We start from the raw sequence: 13418 nt of genomic DNA, 5'->3' as shown, positions 1-13418 counted from the left end.
TTTCTACTCCATATATTGCATTTATATCTGTAATGATTAACCCTAATGGTCTCAGATCAGCATTAGAAAGAAATGGGTAGGCCTCCACCTATAGTCCTTCACAGTTTTACAGCTGTGATATATTTATTTATTTACATAGATCACATACATAAATAAATATGTTAGCTGTAGGTAGCGTTGAGATAAAATTCCCATATTCTATTGCTACTAACATAAATCCTAATATATCATGTTTTCCTCATTTGCTCTGTAGGAGGTTCGTCATATGAAGGACACTCAAGTGGATGTGACCCCTAACCTGCAATAGGGGCTCAGTGAGGTGACAGACATCCTGTAATGGATCTCCAGCTAGTGTCTGAGGACCTGGAGAAGGCTGTGTCTACAGCTGTGGGGCAGGACAAGCATGGTAACCTAACCTCACTGTATGAAGGATTTTATTGTTATGGATAGTCATCTCCAATCTGTTCAAATATCACTGTTGTTGATAACACACATTACGAAAATGATTCACACTTGTCTTCCTATTTCCACATAATCTGTCATGGTTCCCCACCCCAACAGGGCATAAAACCAACCTCTCTTTATTGCTACTGCTAATACACCCAAATCCAACAGCGTTTGAGTATCTTTTTGCTTTTCTTCTAACCCTGAATGGCAACATTTTATCCTAGTACACAAGCATGTCACTTTATCCATCCACACCCACTCTACTGCCGCATGGCCACTGCGGCTGAGACTTTCACCCTTTCGTTACAGGTATAGCAGGTAACCAACCCCACCCGGGTCTTACCCCCTAGGACTTACCCTTTGCAGGTATCTGTCTGCTCGGGCTTACCTCCCGGGACTCACCCTATTCTTATAGTACAAGCAGGAACCAACCTACTCGGGATTTACCCCCTAGGAGTTACCCTCTACAGGTTTGGGTTTACCTTCCGGGACTTACCATATACCACAAAGCTACGACCGGTCGTAATACAATGGGACTACTGAATAAGCTCAGGCTTTCTAGGTTCGTACCCTATAATTGGTTCAGCCTACGACTCTCATCTCCCCAAGATGTCAGAATTAGTGATAACGGGTGTAGGAACTTTGCTTACCTTGTTTCTGTTTCACTGTTTCTTAATCTCTAGTTCGACTGCAAATCGCGGTGAACCCAGCTCGCAGTGCCAACTGTTAGGTTCTAATTCTCAGAGTAAAAACTCGACGGACACTATGAATGCTTGAACCAAGTTTATTCTTCCCAGAGGGTCAAGACAGCTGCATTAGACAAAAAACATATTCACACAAGCACTGATATTTAATCCTCTCTCCTATGCTGAGTCTGCTCCTACACCTCTAAACAGCCAATGCATCTCTGTTGCTAGACAGAACCTTGGTGATATCTGTTCTTCCTCACTTCATCTGACCTGACCGCTACCCCAAAGTGCTCACTCCTCCCCAACTCAAGGCTGACATGGTGATTGGTACCAGACTGTGTCTCTTCTCATCCCAGAGGATCCCACCCATAGGATGCCTGATGGCTAACAATAACATATCCTGACATAATGTAAACGTTATACATTAAGCTCTCTCCCTCAGTGACATGAATTAGTATATTTCATATTCTCAGAACCCAACAGTAGGTTTTAAGGTGTGGCTGCATGCTTGTCGTGGACGCATCGTCACTCTTGATGTTCTTTTTCCAAGTCTGAACTGGCCGTTCTTGTCTTTCCTCAACTAATTGAAACCTCAGGGACAGACATCCTGAACGACTCTGATGTCAGAGCTCCCATCAGCCCTCTACACCTCGCTGTGAGTAAAGCCTACCTGCTCCTGTAGTGGTCTCCATATGACAAATGGCACCCTATTCCCTATTTAGTACACTACGTTTGACCAGATCCTTATAGGCCCTGATCAAAAGTAGTTCACTACATAGGGAATAGGGTGCTATCTGGGATGCAAGCATGGTGTAGATTTTCCACAGGAAGTTGACTGTCCAGACAGACTCACACACCATATTCCGATCTATTCCCGATTAGTGTAAAATACATGCATATTCTACACAGTGATGATGAGGATGATTTCCTTATTTTGCCATTTGAGTTAATCAACCTCAGAAGAGAAGTAGAGTGTTTGTTTCTCAATCCCACGCTTGGCAGGAACCTCCGATGTTGATGCTGGGCGGGAGCAAAAATGGGCTCCCGATTGAAAGACTCTGGTCTACTTTAGAGGTCTAGCACTGTATTTCTGTTCAGGCGTACCACGGGTCTACTCTAGGACATTGATTATATTAAGAGTGAATATCTATTCAGGCGTACCACAGTCACCACCATGCTATGGAGGTCCTGGTTCAGTCTCTGCTGGATCTAGACGTGAGGGACAGCCAGGGGCGCACCCCTCTGGACCTGGCTGCCTTAAAAAGCCATGTGGAGTGTGTTGACGTCCTCATCAACCAGGAAGCCTCCATCCTGGTTAAAGACTTCACTCTGAAGAGGACCCCCATCCACAATGCAGGTAGACATAAGGATATCACATAGAGCTTCTGTAATTAAAACGTTTTCCTGACCAAGATGGCCATTTGTTTGGTCATGTTGCTAGGATGACAATGTCCACTCTAGGGATGTTACATGGTATCGTGTGAAAATGCCCACTAGACACTGATCTAAGGTCCTTTTTTGTAATGTTCTCCACTAATGATTGAGGATCTAGGGAGGGTAAGCTGATCCAAGATCAGTTTCATTTAAGTTTCATGAGAGTGATTGTCATGTTTATCCGCACACTAAGACAGTCAGAACGCACCTAGCCTCTTGTCTGTAATCCATGTGGGAGGAGGGGAAATCATACATTTTATATGAACAAATATTTTAATAAAATCATTCATGTCTTAAGCTCTGTGGGAATAAAAAAATTGTACCATTTGCTCTGATGAGTAATTGTAAAGATTTAATGCATCCCAAATGGAACCCTATACTGAATAGTACACTACTGTTGAACAGGGTCTATAGGGTTCTGGTCAAAAGCAGTGCCATTTTGGATGCTGGTATGTGCGCAACAGGACTTTTTGAAGGGACCTATTACAATATTAAACCTACCTGTCCTTTGGCCTCTAGAAAGTATTTTAGAAAGTTAATAATTAATTCATGTTTTCTTTCTTGTGATATTTGTCATGTTGTGCCTTCGTTAGTTACTGAGGGGAGGTTAGGAGAGTAGGGGCACCTGTATGAGCGACAACAATGATGCACACTAAGTACTACAACGTTTGTGAAAAGCACTGATACTATCCAGAGGCATGTGAGGTGGAAAACATGTCTCCCTTGGAGAGGAGAAACATTGTAAACCAATGGTAGGACAGCAGCATTTAGATTTTCTTCTGTTGGAAAATAAATATCGCTATTATTTGTCTTTGGTCTTATAATCAATGTTTTTTAACAGGTGTTGCTTGCTTTAACTTCTTCAAAAAATGAAACCACTCAATCCTTGTATGTGATTGAATGTTCATATCCCCGTTTTTGTCTCTTTTTGAAAATCATTTTAACTGGAAATATGTGCAATACATTTTCTATGTTCACCAAATCAGCAACAAGAGAGTCACAGGTTCACAGGTTTTTCGTGTCATTATCATTCTTTTAAACGGATGAAACTAGCATGTACATATGAAATGGTGACTGAATTCGAAACTCCCATGAATTCTTTCAGTATCTGAAGTTTGCTGTATATTTTATGAGTAATAAATGTTATTTAATGATGAACTCTGGGTTATCGGTGTGGGTTATGTATTTTATTTTATTTTGCATTGCGTCCACAACATGACATTTTTAAGGGCAATAGTAGCCTACATTTGTGTACAACTCGCAGGATTTCCATGCGTGAGCTTTCAACCGCTCAGCTCAGGGCGTTGCATCAGCACGAGATTGGAAGTGCGTCAAATCTGTACAGCATTGTTACGTCATCACTGATAAACGTTGAAACTGATGAGAAACCGCGGGAGCAGTTCAGTCTGATTCTCGCTAGTCCTGGAGGAGCGTTCATTTTATTTTGGCAAGGAAATGTGCTGATTTTGCAAGGACGTGAGAAGAAAGAGTTCAAGGTAGGCATGTTATTTAAGCAATAAGGCCCAAGCGGTTGTGGTATATGGTCAATATACCACGGCTAAGGGCTGTTCTTACAACCCGAAGTGCTAGGACACAGCCCTTAGCCATGGTATATTTATTTTATTTATTTCACCATTATTTAACCAGGTAGGCTAGTTGAGAACAAGTTCTCATTTGCAACTGCGACCTGGCCAAGATAAAGCATAGCAGTGTGAACAGACAACACAGAGTTACACACGGAGTAAACAATTAACAAGTCAATAACACAGTAGGAAAAAAAGTCTATATACATTGTGTGCAAAAGGCATGAGGAGGTAGGCGAATAATTACAATTTTGCAGATTAACACTGAAGTGATAAATAAATGATCAGATTGGTGTGCAAAAGAGCAGAAAAGTAAATAAATATAAACAGTATGGGGATGAGGTAGGTAAAATTGGGTGGGCTATTTACCGATAGACTATGTACAGCTGCAGCGATGGGTTAGCTGCTCAGATAGCAGATGTTTGAAGTTGGTGAGGGAGATAAAAGTCTCCAACTTCAGCGATGTTTGCAATTCGTTCCAGTCACAGGCAGCAGAGAACTGGAACGAAAGGCGGCAAAATTAGGTGTTGGCTTTAGGGATGATCAGTGAGATACACCTGCTGGAGCGCGTGCTACGGGTGGGTGTTGCCATCGTGACCAGTGAACTGAGATAAGGCGGAGCTTTACCTAGCATGGACTTGTAGATGACCTGGAGTCAGTGGGTCTGGCGACGTATATTGGCCATATATCACGAATCCCCGAGGTGCCTTATTGCTATTATAAACTGGTTACCAACATAATTAGAGCAGTAAAAAATACATGTTTTGTCATACCCATGGTATACAGTCTGATATACCACGGCTTTCAGCCAATCAGCATTCAGGTCTCAATCCACACAGTTTATAATTATTTTGAAATACCCATTTATATTAATTACTGTGGATTAAATATTGTTAAATAAATGAAATTATGTGCTATTCATTCTGTAATATCAAACTACAAATTCTATGGCCGGGGAGTCATGAGAGTTGGCTAAAGGTACAGTAGAATCTGTTGTGGGTCAAATGGGGGTCTAGGGTCAAAGGCTATGACACCACCTTCACATTTACGTCCTAAATGGCACCCTATTCCCTATGTAGGCTAGTGCACTACTTTTAACTAAGATCCATACACTGGTTGGCTGGTCATGAAAAACATGCGCTCGCTCATCAATGGCCGGAATGCGTGTATCTTGTTATGACTCTAAACCTCAGCTAGCAAGTGCTCATTATGCAAATGTATTTGTTTGCCGGTAACATTTAGAGACTAAATATAGTTTACATGTTGTCAACGTTCTAAGCGAACCCTGTCTATTTACTTTGTCTATTTTACCCAGTTACATGCCAGTTTTGTTGCTAAACAACCAACCCGTCTTTTTAGGTGTCATAATACCCATAAAACCTTGCAGTCAAACAGGGAGGGAAATGGTTCCAATTGTTTTTCCACCATTCATTTTTCTCATAGGCGATTTCAGAAACACATAAACTAAGGGCTGTGTTTCATGTAGGCTTACCCTGGTGTGCCATTTTTAGAACCATGTAAATCTGTCACGGACAAGGTGACTTTTAGCAATACATTTGGCTCTATTTACTCTCAGATTCGAAATTTGTAATTAGCATCAAAGTAGACATGCAAAACTACAAATCCCTGCAAGCTCCTAAACGTCATTTCTAGCTGACACCTTTGCTAACAGGTTTTGTGTCAATTTAAAACTTGCACTAAACAGTTCACAGAATTGGCCATTTAAAGAAATGTAGCCAATTTATTAATTACTACATTTAGCTAACATTAGATAGTTAATCAAGAGATTCTTACCTTTGCCTCGATCAGCATGATCATCGTGGCATTTGTAGTTCTTTATGATAGCCACATTAGCAGATAATTAGCATTTCATTTTTGGGGGGTAAATACAGGCAAATATATTGATAAAAGTCACCTTGTCCTAGAGAGATTTACAGTTATCAAAATGTCACACCAGGGTAAGCCTACCTGAAACACAGCCCTTATTTTAAGTGTTTCTAAAATCCACTATGGGAAAAGTGTATGGTGTAAAAACGATTGGAACCATTTCCCTGTTTGACTACTATGTTTTATGGGGATTATGACTCATTCCTGTGGCACTCTATAGGGCTCCGGCCAAAAGAAGTGCATTATATTGGAAATAGGGTGCTATTTCGGACACAAGCATAGATATGATGCATTATGATGTGACCATAGAAATAGAATCACTAGAAAGGATAGAGCCTCTGATCACGGCAATTTGACTGGTAAACTGAACTGTACACCTGACATGATGTTCTGGTGATTTTATAGTGACCTTAGAGAGATTCCTTTTTCTGTATCTAGATCTGATAAAGATCACAGAGAGGTTGAGAGACAGACCAAGTTGGAAGAGGCTGTTCTAGAGACAGATATCCCAACTCTGTCACTAGAGGCTGAAGGAGAGATTGAGATGCAGGAAGCTGATCTGAAGACAGATGGCACATCTCAGTCACAGGAGGTTGAAGGAGAGAGTGAGTTGGACGAGGCCATTGTCATCCCATCTCAGTCACAGGAGGTATGATGTTTTGTGTTTTAATGACGCATTGAAGATTAAAATGACAAATTAATTGTCCAAGCTTGAGCTAGTAAAGGTATTCTAATCTAGGAGGCCAAAGGAGAGAGTGAGTTGAATCAGGTTGATCTGAAGACATCCACATCAACTCTGACACTGGAGGTCGAAGGAGAGAGTGTGATGCAGGAGAGTGATGATGTAGAAACAGCCGGGCCATCTCAATGCCAGGAGACTGAACGAGTGGCAAAGGTAAATGCTTCCAGATAACAGTGTGTGTGTGTGTACATGTCTGTTTGTGCACGCAGACAGTAGTTCGTAAACAGACATTACGTTAACACTGCATGGCGAATTTGATTGAATTCCAGCCTAAGTCTGCTTTCTGTCGTCCCCATCAGGCTGCAGTGGTGACCTTCACTACCATGACCCGCAAGGCTGCAGCCTCCCAGACCAGCCTCACCCTCAGCAGGGGAAAGAGAAGCTACCCAGACCTACACACCTTTGTGCAGGACATGAAGGATGGGTTAGTTGCTCTTTGGTTCCCTGTGCATCCCCTAGATATGTTCCCTATTAGAGCCTTGGTCAACAATAGTTCCGTATTTAAGGAATAGGGGCCATTTGGGACGTACCCATAGGGACAATCTCAATTGCATTCTCCTCGAGTCCTCTCTTCTCGCCTCCTTCTCAAAACCCATTGGATGAGAAAGCCCTCCCTTTTGACCATCTCGTCCTATGGGTTTTGAGAAGGAGGTGAGGTGTCTCGGGCAAATACAAGGGACTCAACTGACCAATCAGGGATGTTTGGATGTGGCCTAGTTCCGTAGAGGTCCATCCATACCGTAATCTAAGAGAATAGAGGTAATGTCATGTAGTTTAATTGTGTACCTTTTTTAATTTACTTTTCAGCCATTGGAATCTGCTGAGTGAGAATATGCATGCCGGGGTGAGTTATAGTCACTTCTAAAGTAGTTCATGTTGGTAAGATGGACCAAACATTCCAAACTCCTATTGGTGGAAATCGTGCAGGACCTTTAATTCAGAGGTTCCCAAACTTTTCCCTCAGGCCCCCCTTTCCAGCATTGTGGAACATCCTGAACCACTGCTTTAATTGACTAGCTTGAGTAAACACATGGTGCAGCAGTGCAGCTCCGTTAACAAACTACCTCTGTATGGTCTTTTAACATTTCAGATGAGCAGAGATGAGTTTAGTGCTAGGTGCATGGATATTACAAATTGGGTGATGGAGTCTACATCCACTGTGGTCGTTCCCGCCCTTGACCTCACCATGCAGATCAGGCTCTCTGATTCGTCAAGCTCTTCTGGATCAGGAAGTAATGAGGCTAGAGAAGTGAGCTCTCTTGGCCGCAGCGTCAGATTCAGCTTTCGTGGTGGACCCAGTAGACGCATCAGTTCAAGAACTACTTGCAGCACACAAACTCCCACGCCTTTCCCCTCCTCTCACAGGTACTTACCCCTATCCCCTCCTCTCATAGGTACCTACCCCTATCCCTTCCTCTCACAGGTACTTACCCCTATCCCCTCCTCTCATAGGTACCAACTCCTATCCCCTCCTCTCACAGGTACCTACCCCTATCCCCTCCTCTCACAGGTACCTACCCCTATCCCCTCCTCTCATAGGTACTTACCCCTATCCCCTCCTCTCACAGGTACTTATCCCTATCCCCTCCTCTCATAGGTACCCTATCCCCTCCTCTCATAGGTACTTACCCCTATCCCCTCCTCTCACAGGTACTTACCCCTATCCCCTCCTCTCACAGGTACTTATCCCTATCCCCTCCTCTCATAGGTACCTACCCCTATCCCCTCCTCTCACAGGTACTTACCCCTATCCCCTCCTCTCATAGGTACCTACCCCTATCCCCTCCTCTCACAGGTACTTATCCCTATCCCCTGCTCTCATAGGTACCTACCCCTATCCCCTCCTCTCATAGGTACTTACCCCTATCCCCTCCTCTCACAGGTACTTACCCCTATCCCCTCCTCTCATAGGTACTTACCCCTATCCCCTCCTCTCACAGGTACTTACCCCTATCCCCTCCTCTCATAGGTACTTACCCCTATCCCCTCCTCTCACAGGTACTTATCCCTATCCCCTGCTCTCATAGGTACCTACCCCTATCCCCTCCTCTCACAGGTACTCACCCCTATCCCCTCCTCTCATAGGTACTTACCCCTTTCCCCTCCTCTTCTTGTAGGTCTTTCTAAAAACATTATTCCCATGTCCCTTGTTATAAGTACAAATATCCATTCCAGATCCACCTAGAGAGAAATACTACTTAGGTACTTCCAAATTCTTGGATCATATGTTGTATTTTGTTATCATGTACTATTCATTTCTGTTGTGCATTCTGCAGGTCCATGACCTCTTTGCTGAGTGATGACGAAGAGAGATATGTCTCCTCACCTGAGGGTGGTGATAGAGAGATGAGACACAGACCCCACTCGGCACCACTGAGTTCTGTGTTTGGAATCTCTGAGGATTCTGTCTTCAACATGGTCCAGAGAGGCCAGTCGCAGAGTGGCATCGTACTGTCATCCAGTGTGAGTAGACGGGAGAAATACAGACCTGTCAAAATACCAACGGACACCAGGTTTATGATGGGTATTGTAGAGTTGGTAATGAACCTTCTCAACTCCAGATTGGCTGAGCTAATGCGAAGTTTCAGTCAGGGAACTCTAGGTCCGCTGTCTGGTAGTATCTCAGCAAGTCAGCAGTTTGCCCAAGAAATGCTAAGCATGGTGTCTGCTAAGATGTATTCCCATGCCATAGAGCATATTGCGCACGGCTACAAGTCTCCCCTTGAGTTAGAGAGGGAGCTTGAGGCCATATTGGGTCCTCTGGCTGGACAGGTTATAGTCATCATCATAGATAGCATCTTTAAGGCTAAAGCCAACGGAGGAAACAAGGGACGAGCGACCAGCCCCTTGACCTATTTTCTCACTGCCGTTTCGGCAGAAATACAAAGCCTAGTTGTTCAGAGATCGGCTAGCAGACCGTCCACCAGACTGTCCAACAACGACCCACTGCTGAACATTTCCAAGTCAAAGGTCTTAAGATCAGTTCTGCTCAAAATGGCAGAACTCTTTGGCCAAGGTCCAAGTGAAACCTGTCTAGTTCCAGTAGTCCAGAGTCAGTCCGACAACTCTGTTTGCGACTGGACTCTGAATGCAGGCACCGTTCATCCAAGTCAATTTCTGTCCCACAACAGAATGTCAGAAGTGTCATCCGATGTTGTGGATCTTGTACTTGAGGTTTTTGGGATAACAGGATTTTTGGATAGCAGGAGCCCGTCAAGGCCACAGAGTGCCTGCTCCTACAACTCAGCTAGTGGAGCAATAGATATGAGAGCTCTTGCTGGGGACTTGGTCAGACAGGTGTCTGTCAAACTCAGACCCTTTGTCTCTGAGAGTCAACTCTCCACCATGTCCATGACAGATCTGTCATATATTTCTGACTCCACCTTGAAGCAGTTGTGTTGTAGCTCTGCTGTTGCTGCAGCAACGGTCTGTCAAGCAATCAAAATGGAGCTCGAGAACCAGAGACCAACCGACCTGTCAGCCAGAGACCTACTATCGTCTCTGGTAGAGAGCATTGAGGACATGGATATTTCTGACATCCTCCAGGGCCCGTCGGCCATTTTGGAGGAGGCTGCTATGATTAAGCACCCAGAGATCTCCACCTCGACAATATACAGGTCTCTGCTTCTCGACTCATCTCTCGCCTCCTCTAACATGGTCACTGAGAGCATTATCTTCAACAGCCCACGCCCATCAAAGGAGAATGTGAGTATTCAGAATGTGCTCCCTGTTGATAAAGTTGACATCCTCCATGGTCAACCAGTGGAGGGGTATATCGTCAAAGCTGAGCAATGCATCACTCAGGTCATTCAGGATGCAGCTGTGACATATACTAGCGTGCTGGATAAAACCGACACTGGGAAACTGTCAGAAGTTCTGTCTGTCTGCGTTTCCGCTGAGAATATTGAGGATGCATCCTCTGATCTATTTGGTGGAATTATTTCCGACCTGCATGAGGTATCTGAGGTCAATAAGACCTCCATGCGTACAAAATCAGGTCGCAAAATGTTCTGGATGGAAGTGAGTTCAGGTTCCCAGAAGATTTATACCAAAACCCTGGACAAACTGAGGAAGCTTTTCACCTCTCACCTTCTCACTGAGGGAAAAAATACTCCTGTGCAAATTGAGTTATATGACACTGGACTACTTGTAACTGAGACCACTGTGGAGGTATCTCCTGTACAGAAGACAGACAGTAATACCTCTTCAATGTCCTCAGCCCACCAGCTCACCCTCGACACCTGCACTAAAGGGGTCATCAAACAGGTGATCTCGGTGCTGAGGGTGGAGACTTCAAAGGAAGTCAAATGCGAGAGCATGTCAAATGCATCCTTCGACTTCAACCAGAAGTTGGACTCTATAATTTCGAAATTAGAGAGCCTCACCATTTCGAGTGACGGGACGTCAGCCAAGATTGCCAGGCTCACGCGATCTCGTAGTGCAGCCAGCAGATCCTCTAACATTTCCATCCAGAGCTTTCACAGTGCTGAGTTCCAAGCTACGGCCAAACTGATTGTGCGTGAGGCCATTCTCAGAGCTGCTAGCGAAGCCAACTGTTCTTTGCCACAGAGCATGACTAGCAGCACCTTCTCACACCATGTGGTTTCTACAACTGAAGATATAGTGAATATGATCATGCAAGACCTTGAAAGTCTATCCCGGTACACAGTGGAGGACACAGACTCCTTCCCACTAGGAGAGAAAAAGCTGCAGTCCCAGCTCAATCCCAGAGTTGTCTTTGACACCTTATTGGATGCTGCTCATACCATGTACCACAGAGTAAAGGATAGACTGAACGTCTTTTTGTCTTTTCCACCCGTGTCAGTCACCACAGCCAAAGATGTGCTGGACTCCACCCCTGTGGAGACACTCAGATGCTCAAAGTCCCCTGACACTGCTCTTGTTAAGGACAGGAGCCGCCCTCCGTCTGTGAGAAGTGAGAAGCCATTTTCAAAAGTCAGTTTGACTAAAAGGTCTAAAGCCCTTGTGTCTTCGAGTGGCTCCTCCACAGACCACCATGTAATTGACACATGCAGTGAGGATGTCACTCTGCCTACCAGGAGTATGTCAGTTGTGAGCGACACCAGTTTGAAGAGAACCTCTCCTCTCCATGGTAGTGGATTGAGTGCAAGTTGTGAACCTCTTGTGGCTCTACAAGACGGAACAGTGGCAGTCAGCCAAGAAGGCTTTAGCAAAACTGCAAAGGAGACGCTCAGTTTGATCCTAAATGTGATCAAGTGCAGATTGGCCAACTCTGAGAGTTCATCTGTTGGGCAGAATGCAAGGGAGGAGCGTCTGATAACTAACATGTTAGACTCTCTACTGGATAGTCTTGACCTGTTGCCTGACATGAGTGCTGCCAATAAGATCACAAGGACAGAATGCCATACCTCTAACGCAATGGACAAGACAGGTTCACAGTCAGCGCTTGTGAATCAACAAGAAATAAACATATCTGACACCAGTCTCATAGTGAAAACTATAATGGACACATTGAAGACAGACGACCCAGAGATGGCTTCAGCAGAAGAACATCTGGATAGACTCCTGTCAATTGAAGCCCTTCAAGATGCGTCTGGCAACCTGATCGCAAAGGTCCATGGTCTCATTCAGGAGATAACCATAAGCCGCCAGCTTCAATCCACGACTGGCCACAGAAGCCTCTCTCAACCAGCGCTGCCAAAGCCAGCACTGAGGAAGCTGTCAAAGGACGATGCGTCAGAGCTCGTTTACAGCTTTGCCCAGACTTCTGTTAGCAGACTCCTGGGGCAGTGTGTGGTTAGGCCTATGCCACCCACCGCTGACAGGGTTTTGGATCAGGTCATCAAGTTGATGACAGACATGGTGATGGACAGCCTGACTGATCTGTCCAAGTCTGCAATGGAGGATGGTAAGTGAAAGTACCTCTTCATCTGCATAGGACTTCATTGTAACATGATGCTCACTACATTGCATTTTATGATGTGAACTTTGCTGTTTGCGTCCAAAATGGCACCTTCTTCCATATTTAGTGCACTACTTTTGACCAGAGCCAGACCCTATGGGCCCAGTTCAAAAGTTGTGCACTATAAAGGGAAGAGAAGGCCTTTTGGGACACAGTGACTGATTTCTATTGTTGCGTCCTCTTCTCCCAGTTATTGTACCCAGGTCGGTCACACCAGCTTGCTCTTCTTACTCAGACACCAGCAATGCCGCAAGTGACATCACTCATGGTATTGTGGCTGACCTTAATGCTACTGAGGAATTCCCTGCCAGGGGCCTTAGCCCGGCTGATGTAAAGGCTGACGGCATGGCCCGCCTTCCCTCTGCCAGGGGGGAAGAGACTAAGAAGAACAGGAAGTGGCATTTCCTACCCAAAATTGTCAAGATTCCAAAGATCAGGATTATGGTAGAGGGCTTTGTCTTTAGATTACCTCTGTAAGGCAGGGCTGAAATGTACCCTACAGATTCACTAAACCCCTATTGTCTCTGCATTAGAACAATGCTGTTGTCATTGTCTTTAGGAGGTTGAGTGAGGCCGCTGTAATACAATCCTAATACACATGGGAGAGAGAGTCAATGGATGTGTTCCAAATTGCACCCTATTCCCTATATAGTGCACTACTTTTGACCAGAGCTCGATGGGCCCTCGATGGG

General features: G+C 44.7%; 1 protein-coding gene across 1 annotated transcript; it reads left to right on the top strand.

Moving 5' to 3' along the window:
- Positions 1–336: 336 nt before the first annotated feature.
- On the top strand, positions 337–13099 carry LOC149984815 (uncharacterized). Its single transcript, XM_090185841.1, has 10 exons — positions 337–406; positions 1733–1791; positions 2292–2493; positions 3164–3176; positions 6479–6689; positions 6780–6935; positions 7082–7206; positions 7590–7626; positions 7873–8147; positions 9059–13099. The coding sequence occupies exons 1-10, from the start codon at positions 337–339 to the stop codon at positions 12678–12680; spliced, it is 4770 nt and encodes a 1589-aa protein (XP_090041967.1). The 3' UTR covers positions 12681–13099.
- Positions 13100–13418: the final 319 nt, after the last annotated feature.

This window comes from Oncorhynchus mykiss, chromosome 2, assembly GCF_057628025.1.
Source record: "Oncorhynchus mykiss isolate SJ-2025 chromosome 2, ASM5762802v1, whole genome shotgun sequence".
NCBI lineage: Eukaryota > Metazoa > Chordata > Actinopteri > Salmoniformes > Salmonidae > Oncorhynchus > Oncorhynchus mykiss.
This window is presented reverse-complemented; position numbering and strand designations above follow the sequence as displayed.

Bases quoted from the DNA above. Each gene is read 5' to 3' on its own strand.
- LOC149984815 (XM_090185841.1), top strand. From the start codon at position 337: ATGGATCTCCAGCTAGTGTCTGAGGACCTGGAGAAGGCTGTGTCTACA. The intron at 6,690-6,779 runs GTATGATGTTTT...ATTCTAATCTAG, and splicing joins TCCCATCTCAGTCACAGGAG to GAGGCCAAAGGAGAGAGTGA. The intron at 7,207-7,589 runs GTTAGTTGCTCT...TTTACTTTTCAG, and splicing joins GTGCAGGACATGAAGGATGG to CCATTGGAATCTGCTGAGTG.